The sequence below is a fragment of the Lactuca saligna genome, chromosome 1, assembly GCF_052625555.1.
Source record: "Lactuca saligna cultivar CGN05327 chromosome 1, ASM5262555v1, whole genome shotgun sequence".
Taxonomy (NCBI): Eukaryota; Viridiplantae; Streptophyta; class Magnoliopsida; order Asterales; family Asteraceae; genus Lactuca; species Lactuca saligna.
In genome coordinates this window covers 5,311,799-5,331,998 of record NC_136417.1, presented here as the reverse complement: position 1 = coordinate 5,331,998, position 20,200 = coordinate 5,311,799, and the positions used below count along the sequence as shown (strand labels likewise).

The following is a 20,200-nucleotide window of genomic DNA, read 5'->3' as shown; positions in this document are numbered from 1 at the left end:
ATTAGTTAAAAAATAGGGTTTCGAATGAATGTGGTTTGAGGAAGTTAAAAAAGGGAGTTTCAAATGCATGAGATTTAAGAAAAAATTCTAACTTTATAAGTATAAAGATATATAATTCTACTCAAATGTCAAAATTATGCACCAGTATTTTAAAAAATAACTCACAATTTCCTTGATAATCCATAATACTTTCGGCCTCTAAATTAATTGTTCAAGCTCTGTCCTAGATGAACCGGTTGGTGAGAGATGTGGTGGGTCATATTCTTTTTTCTTTTCTTTTAATATTAAAAGGTTATTAAAATAAATATAAAAAATTCGGAAAAAAGTTAAAAAGACAAAATAATCATTTTAATTTTTTTTCACTAACCATAGGTTCCAATTTTAGTTTAGTCAAGTTTAGAAAAAGATACATATAACATACACAACACAGCCTAAATGATTTTATTGTGATTACACATTTGGAGGATGGCATAATCAAATAAAATCAATTTCACATCAGTATTTTCAACAGTTAGATTTTTATGTGTAAACGGTGGGAAAAATTTAAACAAAAATTAATCAAAGCATGCATGAAAACGGTAAATAATAATAATAATAATAAAAATAATAAATACGTTACTACAAGTATATCTCTGACATAGTCCAAGGTTATTTACGTAATTGAGTCCGAAGAAAAAGAATATCCAAGAACCCCTTGACAAGTGGGTTATGCCCGTGAAGTGAATTTAATAAGGTCAGCAATCGGCAAACTCTTTAGACTTTAGAGAGAGAGAGAGCGAGAGAGAATCATAAGAGGTTTTAGACCGAGAAACCGCGTGATAAAGCCAAGGATCTATCTTTGTTCATCATCACACTCAAAATTACCTAACAAATATTTAAGGTTTGCTATGCCTTTCTTTCATCTTCCTTAATTTCAATTTCATCACCAAAATTTCTTGCCATTCTTCATCAAAAACTTCATTGAGCATAAGGGCTTCGTCAATTTTCTCCCTAAATTTCTTCTAAATTCCTCTTCAAGACTTCCCTAAATTTTCAGATAGAACAAGTGAGTATCTTTCCATTTCATGTTTGATAAAATTTTTATCATTTCATGGTGTTTATTTCTTATTCTTCTCTCGTATGTTTATAAAAGAATGTCGCATTGTTGCTGTATATAAAGAATGTACATTCTTCATTCCAAGAAAAGAGTTCCACTTTCATATTGTATCTTGAAAATTATTATTATGGGTTTGAACTCTTTCAAATGTATGTCGATTTTACATTTGGAACGTACCAGTTTTTCCATAAAGAAATTAAAATCTCAAGGTTTGTGCTGCTATGTCCGTTTTCCATAAAGAAATTAAACATTTTTATCTTGTGGGTAGAGTTTATATCTGTAATTTTGCTCTTAATTTTGAGAAAAAGAGTCAAATCAGACCATGGAAATTCATAAATAATCTGAAAATTGAAAGCTTTAGGGCTATAAGTTGTATCTTTTTTAAATCTTCTTTAGAATTTACTACACCTGCCGACTTTTCACAGGCCCTTTTTCTTTAACTGTACTTTGGTTGTAACTGGATGGTAATTTTCAGCAGCCAACTGTCATTTCTTCCTATTACAACATCTTACTTTTACTTTTTTTTTTTTTTTTTTTTTTTCTTCTTATCAATGCATTGCACATTGAAAAAGCTACCCAGTTATATCATCATACTTTTAATTGCTTGCTTATTAAGACATGGTACTTTAAACAATTTATCCAATTATATAAGTGAAAATTGCTTTGTATTTGGGTATATTATATATTTCAAAGTTATGTTGCCATGTAAAGAAATGAAAGTATGTTGCTATTTGTTGCATTTGATACAAATGATATACGTAATTATAAACTCCAACTGTGGATTATGATTCTGCAATGAGATTAGAAGATGGGAAAGTTGAATAGATGAAAAATTAAAGACAATAGGCTTCTTTATTGTGGGAATCTTCTTTCTATCTTTGCTTTTTTCCTTCCCATCTTACTCACTTTTTATCTTTACACCACTTTAAATCTTTTTTCCTTGGTTACTAAGCTATCAAGATAAAGTTGTATGCTTTTATTGTTCATGATCATCACCCGTTATCATATATTCATATTATGAATACGAAGTATAATCAACACAAATTTAAAAATTTCAGATTGAATTAGATGTCATTTCGTAGCATAGTTCGCGATATAAGAGATGGAATTGGGAGCTTATCAAGACGTGGTTTTGAAAGAAGTAAATCACAAAGTTTTGTTCATGAATTGGATAACCACTCAGGTATTGTGATCAATAGCCGTTGGGATGGTTTACCACCCGAATTACTTCGTGATGTGATTAAGCGGTTGGAAGCAAGCGAGAGTGTGTGGCCTGCTCGCAAGCATGTGGTTGCCTGTGCGGCGGTTTGTAGGTCGTGGAGGGAAATGTGTAAAGAAATTGTTAGCTCCCCGGAGTCCTCAGGGAAACTTACATTTCCAATCTCTCTAAAGCAGGTAGATTCACAAAACCTCGTTTGTTATACAGGACAGAACATAACAGGTTGTACTGCATTTGACATTCGTTGGACTCGGTGTTGGACTTTGTGACAGAACAGAATAGGTTGTACTGTATTTGACCTTCATTGGACTTTACGACTAGCGTCAGACGTCAGTGGGACAAATATTGCAATTTTTTGTCCCACCTCACTCTCGATCTCTCGTTTGTACAAAAGACATGAATCCCCTCAAGAGAGATGGAGTGGTCTCTCTATGACTGTCTTTGATGATGAGGCTGAGGAGGGCATTCACGTCTTTTGTACTGACAAAAGATCTAGAGTGGTCACTATCACATCTTGTACCACCTTTTTAGGTGGGACAACAAATTGCAATTTTTGTTCCATTAATTTTAGTTATGGTCCCACTCCAATGGACACCAAAGGCAGTACAATTTGTTCTGTCTTGTCTAGTCCTGTGTAGCAAGTATTAAATATTTTTCTGTGACTTTTTTTGCACATGTTTGAATTATTTCTGATGTTTTGTAACACAATTAAACTATATTACAGCCGGGGCCTCGGGATACCACGATTCAATGCTTCATCAAGAGAGATAAATCTAATTCGACGTATTATCTTTATCTTTGCCTCAGCAGTGGTAAGTCTTCACTCTTTATTATAATTACACATTTCTTAATATTTTTGTATATAATTATGTTATTTTCAGTTTTCTTGAAGCATGTTGACTTACAATATGGATTTGAAACCTCAGTCCAAAAAAACTTTTGATATATGCGTTTTCTATGATTAAATGTTAAAAATATCCTTCAATAACAACAAAGTTGAGATAATCGCGTTGTGCACAATGAATATTGACTTTTTATAATGATTACATAAAAATTTGTTACATTTGCAGCATTGGTGGTAGAGAATGGGAAATTTCTTTTTTCAGCAAAACGAAGTAGGAAAAGTACATGTACAGAGTACATCATTTCACTGAATGCTGATAACATATCGAGGTCAAACCGTGGATACATTGGAAAAGTGAGGTACACTACACTCCTGTTTTTTTTTTTCTCCCATTAAATGCTCTTTAAAAAATATAAAAGAAAATAACGACACACTTTGGGAAATGGAATGAAAAAGTAAATGAGGTTAAATTTGTAAAAACATGGGGACTTAATGGAGGATTCCTCATTTTCTGTACTTTCTCTAATATATTAATTAAGTTCCCCATTAAGTCCATTAAGTGAATAAACAATGTCTTAATTTTGGATATGATTCCTTTTTTCTTATAAAATTTTCTTAATTTTCAGATCAAACTTTCTTGGTACAAAGTTCATAGTTTATGACTCCCAACCGCCACACAACACCGCCAACGTGGTCCCACCGGGTCGTTTAGGATCAAGCCGCCGTTTTTCTAGAAGGGTTTCACCAAAGGTTCCTTCCGGAAGCTTCAACATAGCTCAAATTGTATACGAGCTAAACGTATTGGGGACACGGGGTCCACGTAGGATGAACTGCATAATGCACTCAATCCCCATGTCCGCCATGGAACCTGGCGGCACCACCCTCGACCACCACCCTAACCTGGCGGCACATTCCTTCAAAGACTCATTCAGAAGCATCTCGTTTTCCAAATCAATCGATAGTTTAAGCGAATTCAGTAGCTCCCGATTTTCCGACTTCATGGGCACAAATGAGGTACAAAATGGAGAACAAATGAAGAACATGCCTTTGATTCTAAAGAACAAACAGCCAAGGTGGCATGAACAGTTGCAATGTTGGTGTCTAAATTTTAAAGGGAGAGTAACGGTTGCTTCCGTGAAGAACTTCCAGCTCATCGCTGCCACCACTACCACCGCCGCTCCTCCGGTGGTGGTGGATGAGGCAACACCGCCACAAACTGCCCAAGCTCAGTCACAATCATCGCATGATAAGGTGATTTTGCAATTTGGTAAAGTTGGAAAGGACATATTTACTATGGATTATCGGTATCCTTTATCTGCCTTTCAAGCTTTCGCCATATGCTTGAGCAGCTTTGATACTAAATTGGCTTGTGAATAATGGAATAACTTGTTATTGAGGGTTAATGCAAAGTGTTTTCATTGATTTGCTTATTATAACACCCTATTTTCATTTCTTCCTACTACAATATTGTACTTTGAAAAATCTTTTGAATTATAACAGTTTCATCCAAATCCGAAACAAGTTATGCTCCTATAAATTGAGAGTATAATATCATAATTGGGTAGTTTTTTAACTTTTTCAAAGTACAATGACTTAGTGCAGAAATAAATGGAAGACTTGAAAGTAAAGTGGTATAATACAGAAATAAATGTAAGTACCGAGTACGTTACTATATCTTGTATGTAATCAAAAAATTGCTCAAATGATAAGAACAGCTTGGTACCTTGATTTGTAATTGTATTTTGATCGTTAAATATATACTATATTAAAAATATGATATGATACAGTTGTTCAAGTACATAACTCATTTATACCAATAAAGAATGATCTGAAAAAAAAAAACATATTGTACAACCATTTTGGATGGATTTTAACACGAGATCCTGAACTGTATAAAAGTCTGCAACGATAGAACAATGAATAAGTTTTCCAACAATCGTACTTGGCTTGTTTCTGCAAACAATACATTGCTTTCGTAAAAAGTTAAGATAAACCATTACAAAAAAAAACGTTGATAACAAAAAACCAGAAATGATGGTGGAATGGAAAAGGGGAGATGATAGAATTACTTACGTTAAAGTGATGTTGATGACAGATTGAGAGATGTGAGCACTTTGTATGAAACCTTGTGTTAATGGAAGTGCATGTGTATGGTTTTTGTGTGGGTTTTGCATCTTCAGATTAACATCTTGAAGCTGCATGTCTTTCATGGAGGCATCATATAGATATAGATACAGGAGTATATCTGTGTGCCTCTTCGGTGGCTCTTCCCCATGCCCAACCAATAAAGCTTCATCATGGAAAAGTTCAATATATATATATATATATATATATATATATATATATATATATATATATATATATATAAAATAAAATAAAATAAAGAGAGAGAGAGAGAGAGAGAGAGAGAGAGAGAGAGAGAGAGAGAGAGAGAGAGAGAGTGAGTTGGGTGGGGTACGCACCTTTCACTTTCTTTTGAAGTACTTATCTTGAGTGGGTGGATTGCAATACTATCACTACAGACATTTCTGTCCTTTTCAATGGCCGGCAAAGACCCAACTCCCACCATCCGGGTTTTCTGTGGGTTTTCTTCAAAACCAACAATCTCTCAACACCAGGTTTTAACTCAACTCTACACTGCCATGAAGTTTAGTAGTTTACCAATATCTTGGACGAAGATAACACACAAACTCTTTTAACTTGTTTAATGTTTCAATCTAACATGATATATTGTGAAATTTGATAGAAAAGAATTATGGAAGAGTTATGCTATTTTCATTCATCAGAAAAAAAAAAACAATTACAATTGTGTATATAATAAGCTAATGATAATGACTAATTTGAAAATGAGATAAACACATATCTAAACGATATGAATCTGAAGATAAGTGAGATAAACACATATCTAAACAATATGAATTTGAAGATAAGTGCTCCAATACTCATTCTTAAGTTGGACCGTGCAGATTGCAAACACCCAACTTGCCACGTAAGTAATGAAATTGTTTTTGGTTGTTTTTCCGTCTTTATCGCAACGACCTTGATCTCACCACTTGTAACTCGTTCTAGAACAAAGTAGCAGTCCATTTCAACATGCTTAGTACGTCCATGATAGACCGGGTTAGTTGCAATATGTCGAGCAACATCATTATCACACATCAAAGTGGTGGCACCACCATGCTTTACACCAAGATCACACGAAAGCCAACGCAGCCATAGAATCTCACAAACAGTGTTCGCCATAGCTTTATACTCAGCTTCAGCTGCCGACCTAGCTACTACACTCTGCTTCTTTGTTCTCCATGAAACATGAGAACCTCCAATAATAATGAAATAACCCCTATATGATCTTCTAGTTGAATGATAACTAAGCCAAATTGCATCACAATAGACAATAAGAGTCAGGTCTCCCTCTGACAATAGAAATAACCCTTATCCTGCAGTGGTCTTCATATATCGAAGAACTCTAAAAGTTGCATCCATGTGGAACTGTCTAGGCTTGCTTATATACCAACTCAGTTGGTTAACACTGAAAGCAATATCAAGCCTGATAACCGTGAGATAGAGTAAACAACCAGCCAATCTTCTATATTTTGATTCGTCAACTTCTGGTGTATCATCTTCTTTCATAAGTCGAAGATTTTGATCCATAGGGAAGTCACTAGGCCGACAATCTTGAATATGACAATCTTAAAGAATGTCTAAAGTGTATTTTTTTTGGCTGATCACAAAAGCCTTTGAAGACCTAGCAACCTCAATTCCCAAGAAATACTTGAGTAGGCCCAAATCTTTTATGTTAAACTAATTTTGCAAGTTAATATTCACTTGATCAATCTTATGAGCATCATTTCCCATAAGGACATCATCGATATAGACGAGGGCAATGACATGTAACATTCCATTTTTGAAAACGAACATAGAATGATCAACATTGTTGGAAACTATCGCTAATAAGGGCCTTGGTAAAATTTGATACCAATTCCTTAAGGCTTGTTTTAAACCATAAATGGACTTTTGTAACTTACAAACACGATCTTCTTCCTTTTTCGAAAATCCTTGTGGCACTTTCATGTAGACTTTTTCTTTTAATTCACCATGTAAAAATGCGTTGTTAACATCAAGTTAGTGAACTTCCCACTGTTTCTTCGTTGCAATGGCTAAGACACATCCTACGGTAACAAGTTTTGCCACATGAGCAAAATGAAAATCAATGCCTTCGATCTGGGTATATCCTTTGGCCACAAGACAAACTTTAAATCTTTCTATCTCTCTATTGGGTTTATATTTAATCTTATAAACCCACTTTGAATCGATAACATTCTTCCTTTTGGAAGATTTGTTAAGACCCAAGTGTTGTTTTCTTCCAAGGCCTCAATTTCCTTCTTCACTGCTTCTCTCCATCTAGGATCATTCGTTTCCCGTGAAAAATACTTTGGTTTGTTGTTCATTAAGATGGTAGTCAGAAAAGCATGGTGTGATTTGGAGAAAATTAACATCTTATAGCTCACATATTGCAAGATGGGAAAAGGCCTCAAAGTCTTTCTAGAAACCACATGTGTCTTCACTATAAGATCGAGGGAAGGAGGTAGATCAGTAACAAAACCATCAAACTATTTTGACATGGTTCTATGGAGAGTACTTTGACGTAAACCCTCGTTATGGTGACGATCAGCTGGTGGTTCGTTTCTTGGTGGAGTTTCTCCAGTTTCACCCCCATCATCCGATGTTACTTCTGATTGAGAGCGATTGTTGTTGGTCTCAATGTTATTCTCCCTTGGTTCTTTGCTAGTTTGAAGATGTGGAACAAAATTTTCAACAAAAACTTTTGCACCGGTCATGGCATCAACAAAAGTTTATCGTTAGTATTTGCATTATTATTGTAATTTTCTCCAAAAGGGAAAATGTTTTCAACAAAGTTTACATAACGCTATTTATACATTCTATGATTCTTCAAATCATAACTTGTACCCCTTTTTCCATTAGGATATCCAAGAAATACACATGCTCTCCTTCTTTCTTGGAGCTTATTTGCCTTACCAACATTGTCATGAGCGTAAGCTAAGCATCCAAAAACTCGAAATTGATTGTAAGTGAGTTCTTTTCCTAACAATATTTCATGAGTTTTGTTATTTAAAACCGGTGTCTGTAGTTTGTTTATTATATATGTTGTCGTGGAAACACACTCGCCCCAAAACTCGATTGGAAGAGAAGCTTGGAACCGGAGAGCTCTAGCCATTTCAAGAAAATGTCGATGTTTTCTCTCAACAACTCCGTTCTGTTGTGGCGTGTATGAGCAAAATATTTCAAGCAAGATTCCATGCTTCGTATAAAAGTCCAATATGAGTTGAGATCTAAACTCAGATCCATTATCAATTTACCTGTTTTCCAAATTGGGTTTCCATCATATTGTAAAACATAACTAAAAAATATGCTGCTTAATATTAAGTTTTTATAAGATATACCCAAACACCATGACTATAATCATCATTGATAGATAAGAAATAATGTGCACCATCAATAGAAGCATGTCTATAACGACCTCAAATATCAACATGAATTAAGTCAAACCAACTAGAAGTTTTAGCAAAGCTTATGGGAAAAAGGTAATCTACTTTGTTTTGCACGAATACATGAATCACAAAAATGACTACTAGTGTTTATATTTTTTAAATGTTGGATATTCTTAAGGACTCCATCATAAGCATGTCCTAATCTCTTATGCTATATTTCAGTTTTAGTCCATACTGCCATGATCACATCATTTTGATTGAATGGTTCAAGGTAGTATACACCATGTAATATTACTAACCGACAATAAGTTGTAGTTAAAATCTGACACACTTAAAACATCCTTGAGACTAAAACCTTTAGACAGATGTATATCACCAACCCTTTTAACATCCGATGTCTCACCATTGGGGATAGTCACTAGCGTATAATCACTTTTGGTTTTAACATTTCTAACCAATTTTCCCGATGTGTAACATGATCACTAGCCCCATAATCTATAATCCAAGAATGATTAGCTTTAGTGATTTTATCTGTCGTGTTGTCGGTGGGAGAAGCCCTTTTGTTGTTTTCTATGACTTGATTAGCGCGCAACAGTTTGAGAAGGACTTCATATTCATCTTTTGTTATCCCCAGTGCAGCACTGCTATCGGCTATTGCAGTGGCAACCTTTGATGGTGTTTTTTGCTTGTTGCCTTGAGGTTTGGCCTATTTTGGGTTCCACCACTCTGAATAGCCAATAATTTCAAAGCAACCATCCATGGTGTGACTAGATTCTAGCAATTCGTGCATCAAAGATCTTCATTCTTTTTCTTGGTTGAGTTTTGCGAGATCTATTTTCTTTGGTGTCTAGGGCCTACTTTTCTAGAAGTTTGGAAGGTTGCTGCATCGCCATCGGAATGTCAATTCATCCCAACAGTTCTTTGTTGTCCATCTTGGCTGACTAGATGGTAGACAATGCCAAGAGCCGGTAAAAGAGTAGAACTCAAGATTTGTGTCTTGACAACGCTATATTCATCGTTTAGTCCCATTAGAAATTCACACAACCTTTCTTTTTCTCGAATCTTCATGAACTCCTTGTCAACGTCACACTTGTAGTCTTTACAAACACAAGAGTGTGTAAGACTTATTTATTGTATTTCATCCCATACACTCCTAAGCTTTGTGTAGTATACAAATATTGACATATCTCCTTGTTGTATGGTGGTGACGGTTCTTCTCAGTTCATATGCTCTTGGGGCATTTTCTTTTCCAAAACATTCTTCAAGATCCACCCAAATGTCACGTGTAGTGGTTGTATACTTGACACTGCCTTGATCTCTTTCTCCATTGAACTCACCAACCATCCTCGAACTATTACGTTGCATCTCCTCCTATTCATCAGCTCATCATAATCTTCTTTGGCATCAACATTGTTCCATCAATGAAACCCATTTTGTTTTTGGAAAAGAATGAATTTGTCATCTCGTTTTGCCAATCACTGTAATTTCCATCATGGAGTAAGTTTTCTCCAATGAAATTTTGTTCTGGATGATCAACGGGAGTGAGGAAGAAGGGACACGTGATATCAATGGGTGTTTGTTGAATACGCATCAGCAGAGCCTGTCATGGATTAGGTAATTTCAACTAGGGTTTCAGACCTGCTTTGATACCATGTGAGATTTGATAGAAAAGAATTATGGAAGAGTTACGCTATTTTCATTCATAAAAAAAAACAATTACAACTGTTTATATAATAAGCTAAAGATAACGACTAATTTGAAAAAGAGAAACATATATCTAAACAATATGAATTTGAAGATAAGTGAGATAAACACATATATCTAAACAATATGAATATGAAGATAAGTACTTGAACACATATCATGTTTTCAAGATCTAAACCTTGAATCCATAACCCCTCCACATAAATAAACACATTTAGGTAAGTGCTTTCAGCATGTTTAAATTTAACTAGACATGTTGAAACTATACAACACAAAAATTAAACGGATAAGATTAGGGTAAAACTTTTCAAACCTGTTTAACTTTCACCAATATACAAACTTTGCACGATACAAATGTTTTTGCGAAGTCTAACAATAACCAATCAATATCATTTTTTATCCCTAATAATAAAAACAACCATTTTTCTTAAATATAATATAAAAAAATGACTGGATTTTTTTTACAATTTCATAAATAACAACCAAGTTTGAAACTTGGTAAAATTTGATCTAGTTGAGTTTAAACATGTTTTAGTTCGAAACTATTTTAATTGACAAAAGGTACTTCAAAAATCTTAGAACGTTTCGAACTACAATTTGTTTCGAATTTGTTCTTTGTGACGATTTCCGAACATGTTGTTCGTTCTATGTATCTACCAAAAGTTACATTTATCCTTGTAACGCAAATCACCTAACTAGTATGATGGTTGACAATATTTCCACATAAAATGCTTTGCTCATATCTTGAACCTTATTGTCGGAGGTGGATTAAAAAGGCACAACTATCATATGAAATGTGGGCACAAAGCCGTTAAAGATACATAAATTATCTACCAAAAGAATTACAAAGCTTAAAAAATGTATGAAAGAATATGGATTAGAATTGAAGATGTTTTGTGCAGTGATTGTCGTACGAGATGTAATTCCATTTACGAGTTGTTGAAAACCGTCTTATAGCAAAGAGAAGCGTTTGTCGAATATGATGTTTTTTTGGTAGGTATTTTATATACACGTGATCCACATAGAGTTCCAACGCATTCAAATTTTGATGTCATAAAAGAGATGGTGGATTTTCTTGAAATCCAAGACAAAAACATATATTGTATCATCATCGTCAAAACCGTTAGTCTATGTGTTTTTACGGAAAGTTTTAGATGTCAACTAAAATATAACTATATAAGAGATTGGTCAACAAAACTGGACTTTTGTCGCATACGTCTAGAAATGCAATCGAAATATGACAAGTATTGTAGTCCATTTGACAAACTTAACGATTACATGTACTTCATGTGTTGTTGGATCAACAATTTAAATCATCATTTGTGGCACATGTCTAAGAAGATGATCTTGTACAAAGTAACGGAAGAAAACTCGATGTTAAATTCAACAATACAATTGAAGACGACATCCAACGTCCAAGAGGTTGAAAAGAAAATAAAGCTTTTATTTATAACATACAAAGAAAAATTCGAAAATCATGGACCATTTCAAAAAGAAAAAACATAAAGTAGTGGCTAAATAGAGCTTTTATTTATAACATACAAAGAAAAATTCGAAAATCATGGACCGTTTCAAAAAGAAAAAACATAAAGTAGTAGCTTGTGATGTTGATAACGAGTTTTTATGTGATTTCCTTAACGTTGAAGGAATCATTCGGTTTTAATGGATATCGAGTGAAAAATGTATTTGGATGAGCTTAAAGTTCCTTACAATCAAAAGTTTGACATCCTCAAGTGGTGGAAACAAAACTCGTTGTGTTTCTTATCGTTGTTCGGATGACTAGAGATAATTTCTAGTATTTTTATAATTTATTTATTAAATAATCAAATTTTAATTTATTATTAGATATTTTGGCCCATGGTTCTTGCTTTGGCTTTTTCTGTTTTGGTTCCAACCGGACAAAATTGCAAGAATGGTCCTTATGGTTAGGTCAAAATTGCCACTTTGGATCAAACAGGTTTGGACTAGCATTCATGGTCCAAAGGTTTTCATTTTCTTACCACTTTGATCCATTTTACTTTAATAAATTTAATAATGATCATTTTGCCCTTTCTTTTTACCTTTTCAGTTTTTTATTCAAATATTTTTATTAAAAGAAAAAGAAAAATAAAAATACATCTCTCTCTTTCTCCCTCCCTCCCCCCCCCCCTCTCTCTCTCTCTCTCTCTCTCTCAAGAACCCATATTTATAATCAGGAGCAAACTAATTTGGATTTTCAAGATTTGTAAATCCACACAAGAATCAAAACAAATCTCCACAAATAAACAACGCATAACCGCAACATTAGATTACATAGATTTTGGTTTTGGTGAGTTTAGAAAGAAAAAAAATCATTGAGACCCCATCTCTCCATCTCCGACCCTATTTCATGTTCATCATCGTTTCAGCTTACATCATCACCATTCTCACCATCCTACCACTCCAGCTTCCACCGTAGTTTCCACAGCCACCACTAGATTTTCTTCCTCATTATCGTCCCTCACAGCATAGGAGGTAAAGGTAGCTGTTGGGGGTGTAGCTCCTAAATACTACCTTGAAAATAACTAGATGCCTCCAAAGTATGAACATTAAGCAACAGGTTTTGGATATGATTTTCCGAAGAGAAAAAATTTACAGATGGATCTCGAGTTTGGTGTCCGACTAAATAGAAATAAGGAAAGAGAAGGGAGAGAACGGGGAGTCTTTCTTTTGGAGTTGACCTAATCTTGATCAGATCGGGATAATAAGAAGGGGGAGAAAAGTTGCGATGTTGAATTTGGAGTTCATCAGCCCATCGATGTTCCATCTTCCTCCACCCACTTCATCGTTTAATCAAAAATGAATACCACTGAAGCTGACGACAAGATCGAAATGGAATACCTAAGACATTCGATTTTCCATGGAAGCATAAGATTGGGTCACCTCTACCTCAGAAATCGCTCCCTCGTTGTTAATCCGAAAAACTCGTGCTTCCCACCATCAGTGGGGTTGGATGGTTAAGGAAAGGACGGGAGATACTAACAATGTGGTTAGGGGGTCGATTATAGAAGAAATTGAGGTTTCAATTTTTGGGTTTAAGGAAAACAAAAAGAACGATAGAACACAGAGGTGGAAGAAGACTTTAGGGGAGAGAGAGAGAGAGAGAGAGAGAGAGAGAGAGAGAGAGAGAGAGAGAGAGAGAGAGAGAGAAATGTATTTTCATTTTTCTTTTTCTTTTAATAAAAGTATTTGAATAAATAAAAAAAAAAACTGAAAAGGTAAAAAAGAAAAATTAAAGTAAAATTGATCAAAGTAGTAAGAAAATGAAAACTTTTGGACCATAAATGCTCGTTCAAACCTGTTTGGCTCAAATTGACAATTTCGACCTAACCATAGGGACATTCTTTCAAATTGACATTCTTTCAATTTTGGCCCAAATTGACATTCTTTCAATTTTGTCTTCCAACCGTGTTCAGGGTTTGGAACCAAGCTGATCCCTGGCTAATAAGATGATTGGTGGCCAAATTGGGAAGATGGAAAGCTTTGGTGGCCAGTGTAGAAATACGGAAAGCTTCTGGTGGGCAATGAACATCCCAAATTAAACCGTGAAAAAGAGGGAAGAATTCTGTGCAAAAGCCTTCTTCCTGTTACTTCGCCGCCGGCGAAAACCAGAAGATTTTAAGATTAAAGTAGAGATGTTGGAGGCTCGAAGTCTAAAGAAAGCAGTGGTTCCATCGAAACTGATAGAGTACCCATCTCCTGCCAATCTTCAATCCAATCGCCTTTCCCTTCATGTAATTTATATGTCTCAATTCCACTGTTCTAATATATATATATATATATTTCTAGTTCTTACATCTTTTTTCTAATCAAATGAGACTTAGTAGGCAATTTCATATCTTCTTGGTCTGATATAGTAGCTAAAGCTCTAACACCTGCATTATAAGCCGTTTTTAGTTTGCTAATTTAAATTTATCATGCTCAGGTTAGTGATGACGGAGCTTCTTGCTGGATTTATGTTGCTTCCGGCTGCCATGTCTATAGAATTCTGGTTTTCTCTTCCTCCAGTTTGTTTTCCTTATTTACTTACTTGAAGTTGGCATTTGGTTTATACATATTAGGGCTTGTATTAGGCAACATATACAGATTCTTGCCCATTGATTGAAATGGACGCCATATTTGCTATTTTCTCACATGCAAGTTTGTTTTTTTTTTTTTTTTCATAGGTCTCTTTGGGAGATTCTTTAGTTGATGAAGGAAAGGATAGCCTCCTTATACCTGAACAAACTCAGGTAAGCTTTGGCAGGGTCTTGTTGTTATTCAAGTAGTCCAGTTGTGATCCATTTTGCATTAGCCCCACCTTTAAATTGGTTTAACTTTGAATGTTTGATTAATCTGTAGTGTATTGATGTGTTGTATGAAATCTTAATTTTGGAAGGTTGTGGAGTCTGCTGTAGTGAATCGTTGCCCTCATCGGTCAGAAATTCAGACGATTGTATTGAATGAAACTGAGAGTATGTGTCATGTAATTGTTAATTTATGTGAATTATTGATCATTTTTTACTCATTTTGCAAGCTAATGTTTGATTTCATTATTGAGACACAATCCATAATTTTTGAAATACCAAGGGACAATAATGTAATTTAGTCTGATTTATTTGTAATGTGGTGCCTAAATGTTAATGTTTAATTTCACTGTGTGTAATATTTATCATATTATGTGATCCAACATCTATAGGCTCTGACTGCTTAATATTGGGAAGTGTTGACTCATATGGACATCTCATAGTTTCCAGATTGGGCACTGATGGTAAAGGTACTGTTTTTTTTTTTGTTCTTTTTTATATTTTTGCTATTGAATTGTTTAACTTTCTTAACATTCATGTCACTAAATTTATCTAATTTTCTTAACTTTTTTTTTTTTTTTTCTACATTTCCAGATGTGGAAAGGCTTACGTTTTCAGTATCACCTCAGGATTTTGGAGTTGGAGAAGGTGGGTGGGCAGGGCTTTGCTTTAGTCCAAGTCAATGGTCAACGGTACATGTCTAATTAGTCAAAATTATTTTGATCTTTCATGGAATTTAACATAGTCCAATCTTTTACTCAGTTAAATGCTTCTCTCATTGCCCTATTTATCATTTGACTAAAAGTCAAACACAGAAAATCTTAGACCACTTATAGGCTAGCTAGTCTTCAAGGTTGCTGACCAATAAGAATGAAGACACATATTGACTTGGGAATTCATTGTATGCCAACTCATATGACTTAATGAAATCTTTCTAATTTCCACTTGTAGTATGACAATCAAAGCATTCTGTTCAGTTGATTCCTACGCAATAGTTGCCATTATAAAGACTCTTTACTTTCCACTCGTAAATGAATAATGTTATATTTGAAAGTCAAAGTCAATAGTCATCACAGTCATCATGCAAGCAGCATGTTTGAAGTGGTGATTTTCTACATTGAATATTCTAAGTCTTACATTTTGACTCATTTGATATATTGAAGTCAGTGAGTTGAAAACCTGACAAGCTGTGTGTAATAGGGAAACATTTTGGCATTAACATTCAGTGAATATTTTAAGTTTTACCCTTTGACTCATTTGATATATATATATCATTATTTATGTCAAACGTTTTTTTATTTAAGTATTTTATAAATTTATAATGCTATATAAAATTAAAAGACACTTGAATTATTTATTACATTGCAAATTCATGTGTAGACCTTGACCTTAGGTTTTTCTGAATCCTCATGATTGTCTTACATAACATGGTCAATGATTCCTATTACATAACTCAACTTCTTGTATCAGTAAATTTATCATGTAGTTTGCAATATTTAGAATTTCCTAAAAATACTTGATGAAGAAAATAAAAACATGCATATCCATGCATGATGCATCGCTGATGAACATAGGTTAATGTTTCAGACTGCAGTGGCACATAGCTTTGGCAAAAGTATTGATGTATTTGACCAAGATCTTCACCTTCGCACTTTTCGTACGTAAGTATTTTTTATTTATTTGGGTTCCTCAGTTTTTAAATAATAATTTATATTTCACTTATTCTTCCTTTTCTTTAATACCCTTTTTCTCTTTTGTTGCACTTTGATGCATGCTACATAAAAAAAAAATATTTACTTTAGTTAAAATACCAACCAACCTTTATTCCAGTGGTAGATTGAAAAAGAAACTCTCGGGCCCACAAAATGTAAATAAGAAAGTAAATTAACTGGCCCCATTGCACCCTTTATTGCAGATTGTGGTACCCTACTGCTGTTGACTTTTTACAAACCGGAAATGAAACTTCAGTATTGGCTGTTACAGAAGGCTGCCAGGTAAGCTACTTTTTTTTTTTTTTTTTTTTTTGTGTGTGGTCCGGAGTTTTAATGATAATTTATATTGCTAATTAATGCAAGAAGTAGCAATGTAGTTATAATTTATTTGTATATTATAGCAAAATGAATGAAACTAAATTGCTATTTATTGCATTTAACCTTAATTCATAATCAATATTTGTTATGTAATGCCAGCTGTCAATATGGGACCTGAGAGTAAATGAAAAGGGTGGTTGTGTACAACGGATTTGTGGTTCTGTTGGAGATATTTTATACGCGGTTTGCAACTCCTCGACCGGTAACATTGCAGTTGGTGGATCCGATCGTACCATGACCGTCTATGATCCTCGCAGGTCTGGTTAAATGCAAGAAATAGCAACGTACTTTCATTTTTCATTTTTATTTATATTTCATAGCATCTTAATTTTACTACTGTAGATGGGCAGCTGTAGCAAGATGGGTCAACTGCTCAAAATACGAGGTCCCTTTTCAATTTTCATCAAAAGCTTATTAACAACTTTATTTCTTAAACATTAATAATTTATTATTATTATTATTTTTTTGTTTTCAGATCACTGGGATTTCTTTCTCTTCGATTGACCCGAATTATGTCTACATACAAGGAGTTGATTATGAGGTGATTACTTCAACTTTAAAAAATAAATTTATAGGTTTTATATCCTTTTAAACTAATATGAGCAATTTTGAAGGTATTTTGTGGAGAGTGGAAGGAAAACAAGAAAGCATTTTCGTTTAGAGGAGATTCCAATTGGCTTGGGTTTAGTAAGGTAATATTATTTTCTCACATTCTCTTTATAGGGACCCACTAAATAAATTAAAAAAAAAAACGTTACTGTTTATTTTTTACTTGATGGAACATAACTTAATCTGGTAAACTATACTGCAGTGTCGGAGCAAGGATGTTTTGGGAGGATGGTGTGATTCTGGCAGCGTTTTTATAGCTGATGTAGTTGAGGGGAAAGAATTATAAAATTTTGTCCCAATTTTTTTTTCCTTAAACCTATTTAGTCATTTTCTAAAGATTTTTAATTTTTTTTTTTTTCATGTGGCACTGTATATCGAGAGAACTAAACAAGACAAAGAAAAATAGGCCTAAGCAACATCTATTGATAACTTCAATGTCTAATAGATTTCTAGAAAGAATTTCAAGAAATCTTTGATTTTCCAAATTACGTGGTCAAATTGTGTATGCTATAAATGGTGGAAGGTAATTTAAATGTAATAAAGAGAATTTCTAGAATGTAATTTACTTGTTTCCAAAGACACACCCTTGATTTAGTCTTCAAAATTTATCCTTTTGGGGGCTGGGTAAACAAGAATTGTCAACACATACAATAAAGACTTTTTTGGATTGCCTTTATATAGTTGCGTAAGCTTTGTCACATGGTGACACAATCACTGATAGCATCCACCTAAGCATATGTTTGCTTGTTAATTTGAAACTTGAAGCTCTATATTTTATGTGTTTATTGTTCGACAAAAAAAGCTGTGTAATTTCATAAAAGCTGATAAAAGCTCTCGAAACTTGCAAGAAATTCATTGTGAAACATGCTCTCGGTATATGTTTATTTTAGTTACAAACACTTTATTCTCATAGTAGTTTTGATTAAAGCAATGCAAAATAGTCGATTTATTACTCGTGTTGATAATGTAACGTAGTGATCATTTTATAAGTCAAACTCTAACTGAAATAATTCCATTGATACAATAGTTTTACAAATATTAGCCATTTAAGAATAAAAAATTGAAAATAATTTTGGGTTTGGAAAGTAGTTCTCACGTCATTGTTATGATTTACACATTTGTGAACTAATATATAAAAGTTCATACATCATTATCATGGCTTCTATGTCCTGTACCAATATTGCATTTATTTTTAAATGACATGACATTTTAAATTATTTAAATATATATATTATGTTGTATTTAAAATCATTGTAAGTATTTTTTGTATTTATTATTTTTTGGGAAGAGTAGTCAAAGAATAAAACATTACGTCTATCTATTTTTATATTTGTCGTGTCAGAATCATTTTGATTTATCTTTGTACTTTTAATATTTTCTTAAGTCATTGTTTAAAATTCAATTAATAGTCGTTTTAACAATATTTAAAACATGTATTTTAATCCATTATAGATATTTGTTTTATATGTTTTTTTGTATTTTAGTGATATATTCTTAGAGTGACATGATCAGAAAACATGGGATGAGACTTTGGAGGGAGTAGCTCACATGTCATATTGTCATTGTACTATTTAAAACATATATATATATATATATATATATATATATATATATATATATATATATATATATATATATATATATATATATATATATATATATATATATATAAAAGGAAGATCCATGCAGAACCAAACTTTTTTTCATCTACATGTAATTTTGTTATCAAATATCACATGTGCAATGGGTATGACATATCAAAGAGAATTACAAAAAAAAAAGGTTAATGATCTATAAGGGTAACATACTTTGGTTTTTATCCACATTAAGGTAACCATATTTTTTTTCGTACATGTTTGATCATTAAACTTGTTTGACATGTTTAATTAGGATAATATGATTGGTAATTAACGGTGGTATTATCATATTATGAACATGTCAAACAAGTTTAGTGCTCAGTTGTGTACGAAAAAACATGGTTATCTAAATATGAACAAAAACCAAAGTTCTTTACCCGTTATGGTAATATTGAGTTCTTTATGCTAAGTGCAAGTAGTCATAAGACACATTGATATGACATGGAACTGATTCATCGGGTCTTGGTGTCAAATATGGATTTTAGATCTAAAGTAGATCTCATAGTGAGTTCATGACTTGATTCCTAGCTGCCATTAGAGAACAAAACCATTAGACCGTCTCAAGGTTGTAATTAGGGAGTAGACTCTGACGATCAAGTTAAATCAATATGTATGAGGATATGGTTAAGTCTTGGGCCAACCCAGTTTAGGCCTAGCAAGTCAATGGTAGGTTATGTGTGCTTAAGAGGCTGGGTTGTGTACGCTTTAGGACTAGTTGGGCCTGAACTGGGCTAGCCTAAGCCTAACATAACTATACATTGACCTAGATTTATAAACGGAGCACATCCTCCTCCATAAGGACGATCTCTCATTCTCAAATACGAGCCTCCACTATACACACACACACACACTCTTCCCACTAAGATGGTTCTCCATCTAGGAGAAACCATCTCTACACACACATCAATCTAACATTAATGTCAGAACCTGCTCCTAGGGGACATTCCTGAGATGGTTCTAACGGTTGTGTTCTCTGTAGACCTGAAAATGAGGTAGGTTTAGAGCGAATTGACCTTGATCCAAACTCGTTTAACAAATTTTAAAATCCGATCTAAACCCACTCCGTAACCCAAATGATTTTGAATAATCAAACACATACCCTTATCCACTAAGTCAGCATATATCCAAACCTACCCACAACCGTAGGTTTTTTGAATAATCAAACACATTTTACTAAATTCTTAAAA

At 33.6% G+C, this 20,200-nt stretch overlaps 3 protein-coding genes across 4 annotated transcripts; 2 read left to right on the top strand and 1 right to left on the bottom strand.

The window, feature by feature from the left end:
* Nucleotides 1-728: 728 nt before the first annotated feature.
* On the top strand, nucleotides 729-4,934 carry LOC145036876 (tubby-like F-box protein 8). 2 transcript variants are annotated; one of them, XM_078985503.1, is made up of 5 exons: nucleotides 729-880; nucleotides 2,155-2,491; nucleotides 3,040-3,127; nucleotides 3,386-3,518; nucleotides 3,786-4,934. In XM_078985503.1, the coding sequence occupies exons 2-5, from the start codon at nucleotides 2,165-2,167 to the stop codon at nucleotides 4,534-4,536; spliced, it is 1,299 nt and encodes a 432-aa protein (XP_078841629.1). In that variant the 5' UTR covers nucleotides 729-880; nucleotides 2,155-2,164; the 3' UTR covers nucleotides 4,537-4,934. The 2 variants fall into 2 exon arrangements, with proteins under 2 accessions (XP_078841629.1, XP_078841560.1); XM_078985434.1 differs by having other exon boundaries at nucleotides 729-1,045.
* Nucleotides 4,935-9,569: 4,635 nt separating this feature from the next.
* On the bottom strand, nucleotides 9,570-10,013 carry LOC145001972 (uncharacterized). Its single transcript, XM_078961296.1, has 2 exons — nucleotides 9,821-10,013; nucleotides 9,570-9,766 (listed from the first exon to the last, which is right to left on the bottom strand). Exons 1-2 carry the CDS (start codon nucleotides 10,011-10,013, stop codon nucleotides 9,570-9,572), a joined length of 390 nt encoding a protein of 129 aa, XP_078817422.1.
* Nucleotides 10,014-13,776: 3,763 nt separating this feature from the next.
* Nucleotides 13,777-17,861, top strand: LOC145036804 (uncharacterized). The gene is made up of 13 exons (XM_078985326.1): nucleotides 13,777-14,125; nucleotides 14,317-14,382; nucleotides 14,558-14,623; nucleotides 14,770-14,845; nucleotides 15,070-15,147; nucleotides 15,272-15,369; nucleotides 16,265-16,338; nucleotides 16,593-16,671; nucleotides 16,867-17,024; nucleotides 17,110-17,152; nucleotides 17,243-17,308; nucleotides 17,382-17,459; nucleotides 17,579-17,861. Exons 1-13 carry the CDS (start codon nucleotides 14,027-14,029, stop codon nucleotides 17,660-17,662), a joined length of 1,065 nt encoding a protein of 354 aa, XP_078841452.1. The 5' UTR covers nucleotides 13,777-14,026; the 3' UTR covers nucleotides 17,663-17,861.
* Nucleotides 17,862-20,200: the final 2,339 nt, after the last annotated feature.